Source organism: Pseudophryne corroboree, unplaced genomic scaffold (genome assembly GCF_028390025.1).
Source record: "Pseudophryne corroboree isolate aPseCor3 unplaced genomic scaffold, aPseCor3.hap2 scaffold_2537, whole genome shotgun sequence".
NCBI classification, from domain to species: Eukaryota; Metazoa; Chordata; class Amphibia; order Anura; family Myobatrachidae; genus Pseudophryne; species Pseudophryne corroboree.
This window is the reverse complement of record NW_026969197.1, coordinates 1-19,019: the sequence shown is the minus strand read 5'-3', so window position 1 is coordinate 19,019 and position 19,019 is coordinate 1. Positions and strand designations below refer to the sequence as shown.

Here is a 19,019-nt window from a genome sequence, read left to right as displayed (position 1 = left end):
AAGGGTGAGTAACACATGTACAGGCTTATCAGCGTATGCGCACACACATAAAGGAATGCTACCTTACCAATGCTTCCAGGAGTAACGTTAGGAGACATTTCTCTGATCCATCAGCTCATATGACTGATGTTATTGTTCATCTAGAATCTCCAATTCATACGATGTGTTCCCCATCCATTGTTTTACATTGGTGCTGACATAGGACTTAGCGAGTGACTACATCTCCATTTATACTTCATGGTTAGTTACAAGTACAAGAGAGAGAGATATCTAAGTCTTATTATAATATTACATTTGTTATTGTGTGTTCTCATTTTTGTATTTCCATAATGTATTTTATTTCCAGCAGATGGACACACAAGCAGGAATATCTCAGAAGGACGTCTAATGTTATCCCCGGATTGTGACATAAAAGATGACAGTAGACAGGATTCTCCAGGAAATAATCCCATTACCCCAATTATACATCCAGCTCTATCATCTGATCCGCCTGATCCTGGGAAATGTTCTCCTGATCACTCTGATATTGGAGCATTTGTTACAGCTCTGAGAGTAGATACAGTGTTTCCCTGTTCTATAGATGCCAAATGTTTTACACAGAACACAAAGCTTATTACCCATCAGCCAGCTAAGGCAGCTGAGAGGCAATTTCCATGTTCTGAGTGTGGAAAATGTTTTACATACAAATCAGCTCTTGTTAGACATCAGCAAAGTCACACAGGTGAGAAGCCATTTCCATGTTCTGAGTGTGGGAAATGTTTTGGCCGGAAATCACAACTTGTTATACATCAGAGAACTCACACAGGTGAGAGGCTATTTCCATGTTCTGACTGTGGAAAATGTTTTACTTGGAGATCAAGTCTTGTTACACATCAGCAAAGTCACACAGGTGAGAAGCCATTTCCATGTTCTGAGTGTGGGAAATGTTTTGCCCGGAAATCACATCTTGTTATACATCAGAGAAGTCACACAGGTGAGAAGCCGTTTCCATGTTCTGAGTGTGGGAAATGTTTTGCAGACAAACCAGGGCTTGTTAGACATCAGAGAAGTCACACAGGTGAGAAGCCATTTTCTTGCTCTGAGTGTGAGAAATGTTTTTCACGGAAATCACATCTTGTTGATCATCAGCAAAGTCACACAGGTGAGAAGCCATTTCCATGTCCTGAGTGTGGGAAATGTTTTGCAGACAAATTATATCTTGTTAGCCATCAGAGAAGTCACACAGGTGAGAAGCCATTTTCTTGCTCTGAGTGTGAGAAATGTTTTGCCCAGAAATCACAACTTGTTAGACATCAGCTAAGTCACACAGGTGAGAGGCCATTTCCATGTTCTGAGTGTGGGAAATGTTTTGCCCTGAAATCAGATCTTGTTAAACATCAGAGAAGTCACACAGGTGAGAAGCCATATTCTTGCTCTGAGTGTGGGAAATGTTTTACACAGAACTCATATCTTGTTATACATCACAGAAGTCACACAGGTGAGAAGCCATTTCCATGTTCTGAGTGTGGGAAATGTTTTAGCCAGAAATCACATCTTGTTACACACCAGAGAAATCACACAGGTGAGAAGCCATTTTAATCTTCTGGAGTATACTTATTATTGCCATGCGTTGTTCTTCAAGGTTCTTATCCTATGTCCTGTGCTTTTTGCAATATACATGCAACCACTGGGTGAAATAATCAGCTGTCATGCCCTCATCTACCACTGCCTACAGATGGTCTGTCTTTTGTTCTGGGTACTGAGAACCCAGTACCAATCCTAAATGTCTAGCTGAGCTCCAGGTGTGGGTGTTGCCAGCGGGCTGTGACTTAATCCAGGTGAAACAGGTCCTTATGCTAGCTCACCAACAAAGGACAGGGCTACAGCTCAGCTTTGTTACCAACCAGACTTACGCTTGGGGGTTCAGGTTTACATAATGCTGATCCTGTGCAGAATCTTGGTGTCCTGGATGGTAGAGTGACACTTAGACATCAGGTATCTGCCACAATCAGATCCTCATCTGAGGAACATAGTCAGACTCCAGCACTTATTTCCCTCAGAAGATCTACCTACAGTCATACATGCACTTGTATCATCACACATAGACTACTGCAATGTCCTCTACCTGGGTCTCCCAGCAAAAGAATTGCACCGCTTGTAGCTTGTACAGAATGCAGCAGCCAGGCTGTTACCTAACCAGCCCGTTCCTGCCACATAACACCCATTCTCTACTCCCTTCACCGGCTGCCTGTAAGATGGTGACTCTGGGCCTAATTCAGGTTGGACTACAGTGTGTGATCCAAACGGAATTATTGAGAAAAACTTGCGGACGCATGCGCAGCGCCCGTCCTGCGTATGCGCCTGCATTCTCTACAGGGGGCTGTAGGAAATGTGATTGCTTCTTGTTAAACAGGCAGAGGCGGTCACGGGGTGGGGGGTAAAGCTCCATTTCCAGTGAGAAGATGGAGCGTTACAAGTGCGGTGTTGCGAGAAAGGGAGGCGGACAAACGGTCATGTTCACTGTGGCTGCATGACATCACACGCAGCCATCGCAATCTAGAAGAACGCGGTGGGGATCCTGCAGGCACAGCTAAGCTGGCAGGATGCTTCACTAGTTTCTAAGATGAAGCAGAAATTGTGGAGCGATCGCAATTTCTGCTTCATAAAGGGGGAGGCGCCAGTCAGCATACTAGGCTGCCTCGCCCTGCGATGGGCGGCCCCCAGCACGCTAGAAAAAGGATTGCTAATTAGCAGCATCTGCCTCCTTACTGACTTACTGTAGGCCCCTATTACACAATCTTACTGACTCTCCCAGCCCTACATGACCAGGGTCCATGTACCAGAAGCAGCTTCTGCCTCCTTACTGACTTACTGTAGGCCCCTATTACATAATCTTACTGACTCTCCCAGCCCTACATGACCAGGGTCCATGTACCAGAAGCAGCTTCTGCCTCCTTACTGACTTACTGTAGTCCCCTATTACATAATCTTACTGACTCTCCCAGCCCTACATGACCAGGGTCCATGTACCAGAAGCAGCTTCTGCCTCCTTACTGACTTACTGTAGGCCCCTATTACATAATCTTACTGACTCTCCCAGCCCTACGTGACCAGGGTCCATGTACCAGAAGCAGCTTCTGCCTCCTTACTGACTTACTGTAGGCCCCTATTACATAATCTTACTGACTCTTCCAGCCCTACATGTCCAGGGTCCATGTTACCAGAAGCAGCTTCTGCCTCCTTACTGACTTACTGTAGGGCCCTATTACATAATCTTACTGACTCTCCCAGCCCTACATGACCAGGGTCCATGTACCAGAAGCAGCTTCTGCCTCCTTACTGACTTACTGTAGGCACCTATTACATAATCTTACTGACTCTCCCAGCCCTACATGACCAGGGTCCATGTACCAGAAGCAGCTTCTGCCTCCTTACTGACTTACTGTAGTTCCCTATTACAGAATCTTACTGACTCTCCCAGCCCTACATGACCAGGGTCCATGTACCAGAAGCAGCTTCTGCCTCCGTACTGACTTACTGTAGGGCCCTATTACATAATCTTACTGACTCTCCCAGCCCTACATGACCAGGGTCCATGTACCAGAAGCAGCTTCTGCCTCCTTACTGACTTACTGTAGGGCCCTATTACATAATCTTACTGACTCTCCCAGCCCTACATGACCAGGGTCCATGTACCAGAAGCAGCTTCTGCCTCCTTACTGACTTACTGTAGGCACCTATTACATAATCTTACTGACTCTCCCAGCCCTACATGACCAGGGTCCATGTACCAGAAGCAGCTTCTGTCTCCTTGCTGACTTACTGTAGGCCCCTATTACATAATCTTACTGACTCTCCCAGCCCTACATGACCAGGGTCCATGTACCAGAAGCAGCTTCTGCCTCCTTACTGACTTACTGTAGTCCCCTATTACATAATCTTACTGACTCTCCCAGCCCTACATGACCAGGGTCCATGTACCAGAAGCAGCTTCTGCCTCCTTACTGACTTACTGTAGGCCCCTATTACATAATCTTACTGACTCTTCCAGCCCTACATGTCCAGGGTCCATGTTACCAGAAGCAGCTTCTGCCTCCTTACTGACTTACTGTAGGGCCCTATTACATAATCTTACTGACTCTCCCAGCCCTACATGACCAGGGTCCATGTACCAGAAGCAGCTTCTGCCTCCTTACTGACTTACTGTAGGCACCTATTACATAATCTTACTGACTCTCCCAGCCCTACATGACCAGGGTCCATGTACCAGAAGCAGCTTCTGTCTCCTTACTGACTTACTGTAGGAACACTATTACATAATCTTACTGACTCTCCCAGCCCTACATGACCAGGGTCTATGTACCAGAAGCAGCTTCTGCCTCCTTACTGACTTACTGTAGGCCCCTATTACATAATCTTACTGGCTCTCCCAGCCCTACATGACCAGGGTCCATGTACCAGAAGCAGCTTCTGCCTCTTTACTGACTTACTGTAGTCCCCTATTACAGAATCTTACTGACTCCCAGCCCTACATGACCAGGGTCCATGTACCAGAAACAGCTTCTGCCTCCTTACTGACTTACTGTAGGCCCCTATTACATAATCTTACTGACTCTCCCAGCCCTACATGACCAGGGTCCATGTACCAGAAGCAGCTTCTGCCTCCTTACTGACTTACTGTAGTTCCCTATTACAGAATCTTACTGACTCTCCCAGCCCTACATGACCAGGGTCCATGTACCAGAAGCAGCTTCTGCCTCCGTACTGACTTACTGTAGGCCCCTATTACATAATCTTACTGACTCTCCCAGCCCTACATGACCAGGGTCCATGTACCAGAAGCAGCTTCTGCCTCCGTACTGACTTACTGTAGGCCCCTATTACATAATCTTACTGACTCTCCCAGCCCTACATGACCAGGGTCCATGTACCAGAAGCAGCTTCTGCCTCCTTACTGACTTACTGTAGTCCCCTATTACATAATCTTACTGACTCTCCCAGCCCTACATGACCAGGGTCCATGTACCAGAAGCAGCTTCTGCCTCCTTACTGACTTACTGTAGGCCCCTATTACATAATCTTACTGACTCTCCCAGCCCTACATGACCAGGGTCCATGTACCAGAAGCAGCTTCTGCCTCCGTACTGACTTACTGTAGGCCCCTATTACATAATCTTACTGACTCTCCCAGCCCTACATGACCAGGGTCCATGTACCAGAAGCAGCTTCTGCCTCTGTACTGCCCTGGTTACTTCCATCTGTTGATGAAGGACTGTTAGTACCATGGAGGGAGACAGGTGGGTGGCAGTAGTGGTGGGGAGATGGTGGATGGCAGTAGGGGGGGACAGGGTGGGTGGCAGTAATGGGGGGGGAGATGTTGGTGGGAGACGGGGCGGGTGGCAGGTGTGTGGGGAGACAGGGCGTTGGCCGTAGTGGGGGAACACAGGGCAGATGGCAGTAGTGGGGGGAGACATTGTGGGTGGCAGTAGTGGGGGGAGACAGGGCAGATGGCCGCAGTGCAGTACCAGGGAATGCTGGAGGCAGTAAAGAGGTGAATGGGTCCTGCACAGAATCAGCTGATAATTAGACTTAATGATGATTATGCTTCCTTATTTCTAATGAATCCCTTGTATGTGTTACTGTTATTTGCTGTGTCAGCCTTTATGTGTGTTCTGTGTAGTAATCCTGAAAGTAGTGCTGCTACCGATCTCATATCATTTGTAGTAACTTGGAAAAGATGAGATATGTGGTGCACTCTGGAAGCTTATAGGGGGTTACTCAGAGATGACCGCAGGTGTGACATCACGCAGCCCCCTGGAAAATGGTCCCGGCCCGCCCGCTTTCGCCCCTCAGGGATGCCGCCACAATGTGAGTGTCTGCGCGGCCGCTGCGCATGTGCATTTCGCCACCACAAGCAAAATGCTGAGTAAAGTATTTTTTAAGTTTAAAATATAGACAAAAATATGTGAATTAAAGATATGAAATAAAGTAGTTTAAAATCAAAAGATTTCGGTGTGATTTTGGCTGTGTCCGATTTTGACAAATCATTTGAATAGTGGGATGATATTACGGGAGGGAAGGGGGGGTCTCTTTCTGTGTAAAGAAAGTTTTATTTGTTAGTTTTAAATTAATTATGTCTGTTCAAATGTTGTTTTTTAACTTGTAGGTGAATTAGGGTTGTTGTATTTGGAAAAATAAACTTACCTGACCCTTGCCTGGAGATGTCCATGTATGAAGGTATGGGAGATACCTGCTGCAGTCCCTTCTACTTACATTTGGGAGGTCCGGTTGTTTTGAGGGAATTAGTAGCAAATAGTAAATGATACATTGGCTCCATAATGTCTCGCTGACCCTCTGATTCTTACAAAAATATGTTACACAAAATGACATTTGCATTAACAACCATTAATTAAACAAGAAAAACACTTTTAAAAAAAAACTTTATATATATATAAAAAAATAGAAGAAAATCACCAATTCTGGTCTGGATTCAGTGACTCTATCATGAGAACAAGTGTCTTTTTAGCAAGGACTATGCCAACAGTAACCAGGCGTATCCCACAGAATATCAGTGCTGCCACCATACATTGGGTATAGAAGATAAAGGGCAGATTTCTGAACAGTGCTTTTATAAGGAACATAAGAAGTGCATAGATCACAATGATCAGAAGTCCAGGACAATGAGGTCAAGAATCCAACACTGGTACTAATTACATATTTACATATTCATCACAGATAACGAAATGCATACCAACACGTTCAACAAACCAGTGGACGTCCGTAGCTTCATACTAACCTCCAGCTGCCACCACCCAAACTGGTTGAACAGTATCCCAGTAGGCCAATTCAAAAGACTCAGGAGGAACTGCTCCAGAGTCAGCGATTATGAGACACAAGGACAAGAACTAAGTTTAAAATTTAGAGAGAAACAGTACGATACAGAAAAGGTACAGACAGCATATACCATGGGTAAGGGAAATGATAGACCTCCCCCCTACAATACAAAAAGAGACCAGAACAGAAAACAGACAAAGAGATCCCTTTCATAACACAATACACAAAACAAGCAAATCAGATTAAAAAGATCATAAACAAACATTGGCCGATACTTCAAGATGACACACTAGCAGATATCATACCTCCAAAACCAAAAGTAGTGTTCCTGAAAGCACCAGACATTAAGAAGAAGCTGGTACACAGTCACGTACCACCAAAACACAAACTACTATAGATGGAACACATAAGAAGGGGACTTCTACCACTAAGGGACCTGCATGGGCTGCAACACAACAAAAGCTAGAAGCACCACACCTACCCAAACAGTAATGTCTGTTTCACATTCCACAACATGTAACACACAGGACAACTTACCATGCCACAGCAAGGGCATCATATATATGTTAGAATGTCCCTGTCCGCAACAATACATAGGAAGGTGTTAGGGTCTCCTGCCCTGTGCTGCCACGTCGTCATGGCAACCGGGAGACAAGTGCTAGTGGAGTAACCTGAGCGCAGCTGATACTCCGGTTCGGGTCTTTTGCTGTGCAGTGGTTATAGGCTCTGTGCACGGCAGGGGATCCGGTGCTGGTTTTTGTGCTCACAGTCTGTGAGGTCTGAGTGGGGCGTGGACAGCACCTGCTTTATAAGGCCTCTTTTCAGGGTAAGCAGATGCTGCTGAATCTTTGTTGGTTAGTCAGTTCATGAAAGTTAGCCAGTACTGTGTAGCTTTGTATTTGTTTGTTGCTTACTGCAAATAGGCCTGGGGATTTGGTATTACACTCTGCCAATCCAGACCTAGCAGTAAGACTGGAGTCAGTCGTTTAGCTTGCTGGGGTTCTGTTACTACTCTGTGAACTTAGCAAGTTTGCGGCTGTATTCTAAGACTTGCCTGTCTAATCCTGTCTCACTGTGCTAGGTGTCAGGGGTCAGTTTAGTGGCAGTAAGCTAAAACCTGTGCACTGCAAGTGAGAATTAGGATTGTGGAGACTCTCCTTGTGTCTATCATTCCATCTCTGACCAAGGAGTTTACTGCCACACCCGTTGGTAACCCTTTAGGGTTTTGCTGTTGCCCTTAGCAACAGCATTTCGGGTTCTCTACGTATTAAAACACAACATCTTGCTTTTTCCATCTGAGCAGTTCTAATACAAGGGAGATACCCAGTTCCTTAGCCTCTGGGCTTCTCTGTTCACTTTGTGTGTATTTTGTTACCCTATCACCTTCTGTGTACGTTATGTCATATTCCCCAGTTTGTCTGTGAGTCCATTTGTTTTGCATAACAGTTCAAACACCAGTACATTCCTGCAGACACTGGAGTGCATAACAGTTCTGACACCAGTACTTTCCTGCAGGCACTGGTGTGCATAACATATTCAGCAGCCTAATACTCCTGTTGAAATTTTGTGGGAATATGGAGCATACCCCTCAAAATACGTTGCAACAGGTGGTCGATCAGGTGCAGGTCCTGACTCGACAATTTAATGATTTGTCCATTAAAATGCACACCTCCCAGGCTGCTGGCGGAGCTCCCGCAGCAGCAGCACCTGCAGGGGTTAAGGAGCCGAAAGTAAATCTCCCGGATCGTTTTTCTGGAGATCGCTCGCAGTTCTTTTGTTTCAAGGAGAGCTGCAAGCTATACTTCCGGCTTAGGCCTCAGTCTTCTGGGTCGGAGATTCAGCGGGTGGGCATAGTGATTTCCTTGCTACAAGGAGACCCACAGGTCTGGGCATATGGGTTGCAGCCTGACTGTCCGTCGCTTAAAAGTGTTGATGCTTTTTTTACGGCACTGGGCATGTTGTATGATGACCCTGACAAGACGGCCTCAGCCGAGGCTCAGATTTCGATCCTTAAGCAAGGGCGAAGGCCAGTTGAGGTTTACTGTACGGAGTTTCGGAGGTTGGCCCATGATACCCAGTGGAATGACCCAGCCCTGAGACACCAGTACCGAAGAGGTCTTTCTAACCAGATAAAGGACCAACTGGTATAATATCCCTTGCCTGATAGCTTGGATCAGCTCATGCAGTTATCCATCCGGGTGGATAGACGGCTGAGAGAGCGTAGGCTTGAAAGGGAGACTGAGATTTCCTTCCTTCCCAAGGGAACCTCAGACTCTGAGGAATTTTCTGAGGAGCTTATGCAGATCGGGGCTACCCGCCTCTCCTCGCGTGAGAAGACGCGGAGGAGACAGCAGGGGTTGTGTTTGTACTGTGGGAATAAAGGTCATGTAGTAGTATCATGCCCAGAAAAGCCGGAAAACTTCAGGGCCTGAGGGTGATGGGAAATATCCTGTCAGGCCAGAAGTCAGAATTTCCCAAGAAGACTTTTATCATTCCGGTGACCTTGAATATCCTCGGTCAAACTGTCAAGACTGAGGCCTTTGTGGACAGTGGGGCCGACGGGGTTTTTATGGACCGCCAATTCGCCCTGAAACACTCTGTTCCCTTAGTACCCTTGGCATCGGAAATTGAGATTTGTGGGTTAAACGGGGAACCATTATCCCAAGGTAAAATTACCTCTTGCACTAGCCAGATTTCTTTGTTTATTGGAGCCACACACTCTGAAAAATTGTCCTTTTATGTGACTGTCTGTACTTTTGCCCCATTGGTGTTGGGGTTACCCTGGTTAAGGGCCCACAATCCTCAATTTGACTGGGTCTCTGGGGAGATTCTTAGTTGGGGTACTGATTGTTTCAGGAGTTGCTTGAGCCTTCCAGTCAGGCTCTCGCAGCTAAGTTTGCCAGGATTGCCAGGGTGTTATGCAGATTTTGCGGACGTGTTCTCCAAAAAAGTCGCAGAGGTACTACCTCCCCATCGCCCCTATGACTGTGCCATTGATATGTTGCCAAATGCTAAGCTTCCCAAGAGCAGGTTGTACTCCCTGTCACGTGCTGAGACTCAGGCTATGGCAGAGTACATTCAGGAGAACTTGGCTAAGGGATTTATCAGACCTTCACAGTCTCCAGTTGGGTCGGGGTTCTTCTTCGTGGGTAAAAAGGACGGTTCGTTGCGACCCTGCATCGACTTCAGGGAATTGAACCGTATCACGATTAAAAACTCATACCCACTGCCTCTCATTTCGGTCTTGTTTGACCAGCTTCGTACTGCCACCATTTTTTCTAAGATTGACCTACGCGGTGCGTACAATCTAATCCGAATAAGAGAGGGGGATGAATGGAAGACTGCCTTTAATACCCACTCAGGGCATTATGAATATTTGGTGATGCCTTTTGGGCTCTGTAATGCCCCGGCAGTCTTCCAGGATTTCATGAATGATGTGCTCAGGGAATATTTGGATAGATTCTTAGTTGTATACTTAGATGACATCCTAATCTTCTCCCATTCCCTGGAGGAACATCGGAAGCATGTACGCTTAGTCCTCCAGAAACTCAGAGACCACCGGCTTGGGGCGAAGCTGGAGAAGTGCGAATTTGAAGTTCAGCAAATCACATTTCTAGGATATATTATCTCCCCAGAAGGTTTCCAAATGGAGGGTTCCAAGGTACAGGCAGTCCTGGATTGGGTGCAGCCCACTAGTTTGAAGGTGCTTCAGCGTTTCCTGGGCTTTGCAAATTTTTATAGACGATTTATCGCTGGATTTTCGTCTATAGTGGCGCCCTTGGTGGCACTCACTAAGAAAGGGGCGGATGTTGCTCACTGGTCTTGTGAGGCATTTGTTTCGGCCAAGGTGCTGCGACACCCAGATCCAGAGCGTCCTTTTGTGGTGGAGGTGGATGCCTCTGAGATGGGTATTGGGGCAGTGCTTTCTCAGATGGGAGTGTCTGATAATCGCCTTCATCCCTGTGCTTACTTTTCCCGTAAATTTTCGCCTGCCGAGATGAATTATGACGTGGGTAACCGGGAATTGTTGGCTATTAAGGATGCACTCGAGGAGTGGAGACACTGGCTTGAGGGGGCTAAGTTTGTGGTCTCAATTCTCACTGACCATAAGAATCTGGCATATTTAGAGTCAGCGAAGCGTCTCAATGCCAGGCAGGCACGATGGGCTTTGTTTTTTGCTCGCTTTCATTTTTTTACAACATATCGCCCTGGGTCAAAAAACATCAAGGCTGATGCGCTCTCGCGGAGTTTTGCTCCAATCCAGGAGACCACCGAGGAGCCGTTGCCCATTGTTTTCCCATCATGTATTAAAGTGGGCATTACCCAGGACCTCTCATCATTAGTCCTTAGAGCACAGGAGCAGGCTCCTCCAGACCTTCTGGTAGGTCTTTTGTTTGTGCCTCCTAGGTTAAGACAGCGAGTGTTCCTGGAATTCCATGCCAAGAAGTCGGCAGGTCACCCGGGTATTGCCAGAACTCGGGAGTTGCTATCTAGGGCGGTGTGGTGGCCCTCGGTGGCTAAGGATGTGGATCAGTGGGTTCGGGCATGTGACATCTGTGCCCGAAATAAGACTCCTAGAGGGGTTCCTGTTGGCCCATTACATCCACTCTCTATCCCATCTAAGCCATGGACCCACATTTCAATGGATTTTGTGGTGGACTTGCCCAAATCCTCGGGGATGACAGCCATCTGGGTTGTCGTTGACAGGTTTTCGAAGATGGCGCACTTCGTTCCACTGGTTGGGCTGCCATCAGCCAGACGCCTGTCTGAATTATTTATGCTGCATGTTGTGCGTCTCCACGGGTTGCCACTTGATGTGGTCTCTGACCGCGGATCCCAGTTTGTGGCCAAATTCTGGAGGGCATTTTGTTCCGATCTCCAGATTTCTGTCAGCTTGTCGTCAGGCTACCATCCGCAGTCTAATGGGCAGACTGAAAGGGTGAACCAGTCCTTGGAGCAGTTCCTCAGGTGTTATGTCTCCAAGTGTCAGACTGACTGGGTTGCTCATCTGTCCATGGCGGAGTTTGCCTATAACAACGCGGCTCACTCTGCTACAGGGATCTCTCCCTTCCTTTGTGTGTATGGGCATCATCCTAAGGCCAATTTTTTTGACCCCCTGGACTCCACGCCTGGTGGTTCCTCTGTGGTTTCGGTCCTTAGAGGTATTTGGCGGAAAGTGAAGAAAGCCCTTGTGTCTGTGTCATTAGTGACCAAAAGGGTTTTTGATAAGCGGAAAAGACCCTGCAGCTTCAAATTAGGAGACTTCGTCTGGTTGTCTACCAAGAATTTGAAGTTGAGACAGCCATCTCATAAGTTAGGGCCCCGGTTCATCGGCCCTTATAAGATCACCAGGGTTATCAATCCGGTGGCATTTCAGTTAGATCTGCCCCGTTCTTTGGGTATCAATAAAACATTTCATTGTTCCCTTTTAAAACGGGCGATTAGTAATCCTTCTTCCAGTGGAAGACCTTCCCCTCTTCTGATACGTGGCCAGAGGGAGTTTGTTGTTGAAAGGATTCTTGACTCCAAGGTGGTTCGGGGTCGGCTGTCATTTTTGGTGCACTGGAAGGGGTATGGCCCGGAGGAGCGGTCGTGGGTGCGCAGTTGTGATCTTCATGCCCCCAGACTGATACGCTCTTTCTTCTCGCAGTTCCCCGATAAACCCGGTGGTAGGGGTTCTTTGACCCCTCGTCAGAGGGGGGGTACTGTTAGGGTCTCCTGCCCTGTGCTGCCACGTCGTCATGGCAACCGGGAGACGAGTGCTAGTGGAGTAACCTGAGCGCAGCTGATACTCCGGTTCGGGTCTTTTGCTGTGCAGTGGTTATAGGCTCTGTGCACGGCAGGGGATCCGGTGCTGGTTTTTGTGCTCACAGTCTGTGAGGTCTGAGTGGGGCGTGGACAGCATCTGCTTTATAAGGCCTCTTTTCAGGGTAAGCAGATGCTGCTGAATCTTTGTTGGTTAGTCAGTTCATGAAAGTTAGCCAGTACTGTGTAGCTTTGTATTTGTTTGTTGCTTACTGCAAATAGGCCTGGGGATTTGGTATTACACTCTGCCAATCCAGACCTAGCAGTAAGACTGGAGTCAGTCGTTTAGCTTGCTGGGGTTCTGTTACTACTCTGTGAACTTAGCAAGTTTGCGGCTGTATTCTAAGACTTGCCTGTCTAATCCTGTCTCACTGTGCTAGGTGTCAGGGGTCAGTTTAGTGGCAGTAAGCTAAAACCTGTGCACTGCAAGTGAGAATTAGGATTGTGGAGACTCTCCTTGTGTCTATCATTCCATCTCTGACCAAGGAGTTTACTGCCACACCCGTTGGTAACCCTTTAGGGTTTTGCTGTTGCCCTTAGCAACAGCATTTCGGGTTCTCTACGTATTAAAACACAACATCTTGATTTTTCCATCTGAGCAGTTCTAATAATAGGGAGATACCCAGTTCCTTAGCCTCTGGGCTTCTCTATTCACTTTGTGTGTATTTTGTTACCCTATCACCTTCTGTGTACGTTATGTCATATTCCCCAGTTTGTCTGTGAGTCCATTTGTTTTGCATAACAGTTCAAACACCAGTACATTCCTGCAGACACTGGAGTGCATAACAGTTCTGACACCAGTACTTTCCTGCAGGCACTGGTGTGCATAACAGAAGGACTATACAGCCACTCAAAATGAGAATAAATGAACACATACGGAATATAAAAAAAAGGTTTGGAAGAACATCCACTTTCCTTACATTACAAAGAACATCATGAATCAAATCCCAAACTACTCAAGGTCACAGGACTGAAGGAGGTTAAGAAAACCTGGAGAGGGGGTGACTACATACACACCATCAACAGGGAGGACCTGCGTATGATAATCCACATGGTGACCCAAACACCCAAAGGCCTCAACCAGGACAATGAAGTACGATCCATAATTTGTATATGAAGATAATATCTTTACATCCTGGGATCAAACACTCTCTAAGCCCACTAGTATCCCAGTAACTATATATATAACACCCAGGTAACATCTTTCTGATAGGAATAATACATTATACAGAATACAGGCACAAGATGAGACTATTTTATTCCATTCACACTTATTGGAGGAACATAATATAGTCTTCTGTTACATAGTCACATGCAATGTTCAACCCAGACTGCAAGAACAGCGGGGATTTATGTGTAACATGTGACATCTAGTAGCAAACAGATTAAGTCATTTACTTGTATCAAGAAATGTTACTTTTATCAAGAAATCTACAACATTAGACACCGAGGGGCGATAGCGCAGGGAGGATAATAAACCAACCTTATCCCAAGTGTTATCTCACGCACCTCAACAAGAGATTTGTCATTTGTGAATGAGGTAGTATCAAGAACCAGACGCTTGTAGATCTTCTTTTGATCCTCCTTCATCAGTCACATTTCCACCATGATGTAATTGCCAAACGATTGCTCCAAGTCCGGGGGCCTATTAAGAACCTCCTCGGCGAGAGTAAAAAAAACTGTTGTGAGCTGGGCGGGGCAGAAGTGGGTTTCCGGATGACCTCCGCTGTTTCGGGGGTCATGGCTGTGGGGTTGGGTCGTCCACTTCAGTTGTCTCGCTCATGGAAGGCTTCACTTCCAGCTCCGGTGTAATATCCAGCAATATAAAGCAAAAATTAACTCCATGTAAAAATGTGTGGGTACAATACAATAAAAATGTGTATGTACTTACCAGATCCAGAATCTCCGATGCCTCCTCTTCCACAAGAGTGGGAGAATCCGGATCCAGATTACACTGTGACCTTATCCTTGTCTCTTGCTCCAAAGTGGTTTTCATGAGGTCATAATACCACAGCGTTGGCTTGTAAACCTCATCCGTCCCGTCTCCTGAACATTGTGAATACATGTACTTCTTGTAATCCTACAAAAACACTGTTAGCTGTTCCTGGCTCTACTGTATCTGATCATCTGGTCATATGCCCGATTCCTCTGTGTCCTCTTGGCATAGTCCACGCTTATTACACACCACAGGCACTCGTTCTCGTGATACAATTCAATTAATCCAGACTAGAATTTGCGATATTTCTCTGCTGATATATTTGTGGGAAAAATATTACACACAAGTTAACTACAAAGTACTAGTGTAATGTACACACCTGTGTCATACAACCTGTATAGTAACGCACTGTTAGGATCTCCTGCTCTGTGCTGCCACATCGCCATGGCAACCGGGAGGCAAGTGTTAGCGAAGTAACCTGAGCGCAGCTGATACTCCGGTCCGGGTTTTTACTGTGCAGTGGTTACAGGCTCTGCACGGCAGGGAATCCGCGCTGGTTTTGTGCTCACAGTCTGTGAGGTCTGAGTGGGGCGTGGACAGCACCTGCTATATAAACCATCTTCTCAGGCTAGGCAGGTGCTGCTGAATCTTTGTTTGTTAGTCAGTTCCAGAGAGTTCGCTAGTGCTGTGTTACTTTGTATTTACTTGTTGCTTACTACAAATAGGCCTTGGGATTCGGTACATCATTCTGCCAATCCGGACCTAGCAGTAAGACTGGAGTCAGTTGTTTAACCTGCTGGGGTTCTTTTGCTATTCTGTGATCCCAGCAGATTTGCGGCTGTACTCTCAGACCTGCCTGCCTCTCTCACTGTGCAGGGCGTCCAGGTGTCAGTTTAGTGGCAGTAAGCTGAACCTGTGCCCTGCAAGTGGGGGTTAGGATTGTGGATACTGTCCTTGTGTCTATACTTCTATCTCTGACCAAGGAGTTTATTTCCACACCCGTTGGTAACCCTTTAGGGTTCCTTCTGTTGCTCTTAGCAACATCATTTCGGGTGCTCCACATGTTAAATCACTACATCTCGCCTCATTGTCCGCTCTATTCCATCTGAGCATTCCTGACACTAGGGAGACACCCAATTCCTGAGCCTTCAAGCTTCTTTGTTCACTTTGTGTTTATTAGTTATTCCATCACCTTCTGTGTATGTTATGTTATACTCCCATGTCTGTCTGTGAGTTCGTTTGCTTTGCATCCCTCTCTGTTCATACACCGGTATACTCCTGTCAGCACTGGTGTGCTTAACACGCACAAACAGCATGAGCTTCCAGCTGAAAAATAGAAACTTATCTCCAGCACCGTTACACATTATTACACATCATAATGCCCAATATACATTATTACACACCGTTATGCACATTACACATTATTACACACTGTTATGCCCATTACACATTATTACACACTGTATTGCCCATTACACATTATTACACACCGTTATGCCCATTACACATTATTACACACCGTTATGCCCATTACACATTATCACACACCGTTATGCCCATTACACATTATTACACACTGTATTGCCCATTACACATTATTACACACTGTAATGCCCATTACACATTATTGCACACTGTAATGTCCATTACACATTATTACACATCTGTTATGCCCATTACACATTATTACACACTGTAATGCCCATTACACAATATTACACACCGTAATGCCCATTACACATTATTACACACCGTAATGCTTATTACACATTATTACACACCGTAATGCCCATTACACATTATTACACAGCGTGATGCCCATTACACATTATTGCACACCGTAATGCCCATTACACATTATTACACAGCGTAATGTTTATTACACATTATTATTAGATATGAGCGGGTTTGGATCCCTGAGAACTGAACCCCCCGAACTTCACGCTCTGAGCCTGGATCCGAGTCTGGCTCGGGACTTCCAGCCAAACTTGGAAACCAGAATGAGGCAAAACATCATCATCCCACTGTCAGATTCCCGCGGGATTTGGATTCCATATAAACATCCACATGTCTCTGCCATTTTCACCACAGACTTGGAGAGTGAGGGAGACAGACCCCTGTCTCTCTCTGTGGGTGGTGGCATTGGGTGGGGTCAGTGTGTGCTCTGTAGGGGTGCTGCTGCCGTCACTGTGGTGTACCTGTGCTGTGTTAGGGGTGCTGTCCTGTCACTGGTGTTTCATGTGCTGCAGCTGTACATGGGTGTTGCTGTCCTGGCTGTCACTGTGTTGTACAGGGTGTAAGGGCACTGTCCTCCTGTATGCTGGAAAATATAGGGGTGCTGCTGGCCCAGTATGTTATAAAAATTCAGGGGTGCAGTTGTTAAAAATTAAAAGCACACTGCTGAATGCTGTAAAATATAGGGGTGTTGCTGTTCAAGTAACAATACACTGGCTCTCTATACTGTAAGTATACAGGGGTGCTATAAAAATAAAGGGGCACTGCTCTGTGCGCTGTAGTAATAAAGGGGTGCTGTCCTGTGAAATGGAGAACAATTTGGAGGAAAAAATAGTGGAAGATCAGGAACCACTTCCAGTTCCTAGTACTAGAGCTGAAGCTGCTGCTACCATCAGTCATGACATTGACGATTTAATTCCATCAACGTCGTCTGCTAAGGCCGATGCCCAATGTCATAGAGGGCGTGTAAAAAGCAAGAAGCAAAAATTAATAATCAGAAAAAAAAAGAAATTATCTGACGAGAAACATAAAATTGGCAATATGCCAATCACGACACGAAGTGGCCAGGAAAGGCTAAGGCCTTGGCCTATGTTCATGACTGGTGGCTCATCTTCTCATGAGGATGGAAGCCCTCCTCTCTCTTGAAAAATGTAAAAAATGAAGCTTGTTAAAACACAGGAAAAAACATTTGTGCGTTCAGAGATATCACAAATCCCCAAGGAGAGTCCAAGTGTGTCCGCGGTTGTGATGTCTAGGACTGAACTTCCCAAGACTATATGGAAAGAGGAGGCTCCTACGCCCATTTGCACGCCCCCTGCAAGTGCTGGGAAGAGCACTGCCAGTCCAGTTGCTGATATTGAGATTGAGGATAACACTGTAGACGTACACCAGGATGAGGAGGATGTAGGTGTAGCTGGCTCTGAATAGGTGTCAGGGCCCACTGTTTTTGTCAATCCGTTAACCCTGGACCAACCGAAGGTGTAGGTGCTGGAGTAAGGTGAAAACAGGGAGGACGAGGAAAGTTCAGTTTCATATATTTATTTCAGGAGAATTATTCCAATAATGAGTTAAATGACAATCATGAGTCACCGAATGTAAACTGACGTACTGCAATGAATGGTATAATAATAAGTAGGAACAGTATTATAGATGCATAGAAGAAATGTTCATACAACTGAATTCAAACAGGCTTGAGAATGAATGAAGAATTGTCCAAATGAAGCAATGATTGGTCCCAAACTGTAAGGAGTGTTAACTGGATATTGTAGACATAAATGAATAACTGTAGAGACTTGTACAGAAGCTTAAAGGTTAAACTGGAAGGTTGTGAAGAATTGTCCTTGAATGAAGCAACAATGAAGATACAATACTGAAAAGAATACTTGCAGGCTGTGAAGATAATACTTGAAGCACTGTGAAGCTGCAGCAGATAACAATGGTGAAGAATGAGTTCAACTGGATGATGAGAGAACTAGGATCAGGATTAGGTAGAAACTTCCACAGACTGTATGATTGATGCAGGCAGTCACGGAACAAACAGGGAAACTTCTCACAGGGCTCCGGGAATCCACTTGTTGCCACTTGGAGAGCGATTTACTGACAGCACAGCAGGGAGCTGGTGGATCTCTTGTGGTGAAGGCTGCAGGCAGACCCCTGGGAGCGTGTCAGGAATCGTCTTACCAGGCTGGCATCCGTCCGCCGCTGCGGACTCCGTCCTGGCTCCCTGCGGTCACCTGTCACCTATGCCCCTGCCATGGGACATCATCTGGATCCTGGGGGCACTCCTGAGCCAGCGGGCGTGTGCACGCCGCGTCCCCGCTAGGCCGCGGCGTGGGCGCCGCCATGACAGTCTCCAAACACTTTGTATGCTGCGGCCAATCTGGTGCGTGGCCGCACCCACTTTCCTTTCCTCCATCCAATCCCTGCACACCATGGGGTATATAGGAGGCTACAGTTCCACCTCACAGGCATCCTGGACTTTGTGTCATTCTGACAACCTGCATGAAGGGATCAGCTCCTGTCTCTCCTGAGTTCCTGCTAGAACTTATGTTCCTGGTGTTTCTGCTGACTCCCGTGGAACTTCAAGGCTCAGCAATACCAGCAACCTGCATTGGGCTTCACACTCATCACCACCTTGTGTGCTTCAGCCTGCGGTTGAAGACTAAACTCCAGGTGTGTTCATTCCCTCCACCTGTGACACAGCTTGCTGCTGCCAGTGCCCATCACCTGC

General features: G+C 46.5%; 1 protein-coding gene across 2 annotated transcripts in view; it reads left to right on the top strand.

Annotated features, from left to right (window-relative positions):
• LOC135012519 (oocyte zinc finger protein XlCOF22-like) overlaps positions 1-2,799 on the top strand; it is a 33,499-nt gene extending 30,700 nt beyond the window's left edge. The window contains exon 5 of one of the 2 annotated variants that reach the window (XM_063952555.1): positions 350-2,799. In XM_063952555.1, coding sequence (XP_063808625.1) covers positions 350-1,578 — 1,229 coding nt within the window. In that variant the 3' untranslated portion in view covers positions 1,579-2,799. Of the gene's footprint in view, positions 1-346 lie in introns of both variants that reach the window. The other variant, XM_063952554.1, reaches the window with a different exon arrangement.
• The last annotated feature ends 16,220 nt before the right edge of the window (positions 2,800-19,019 follow it).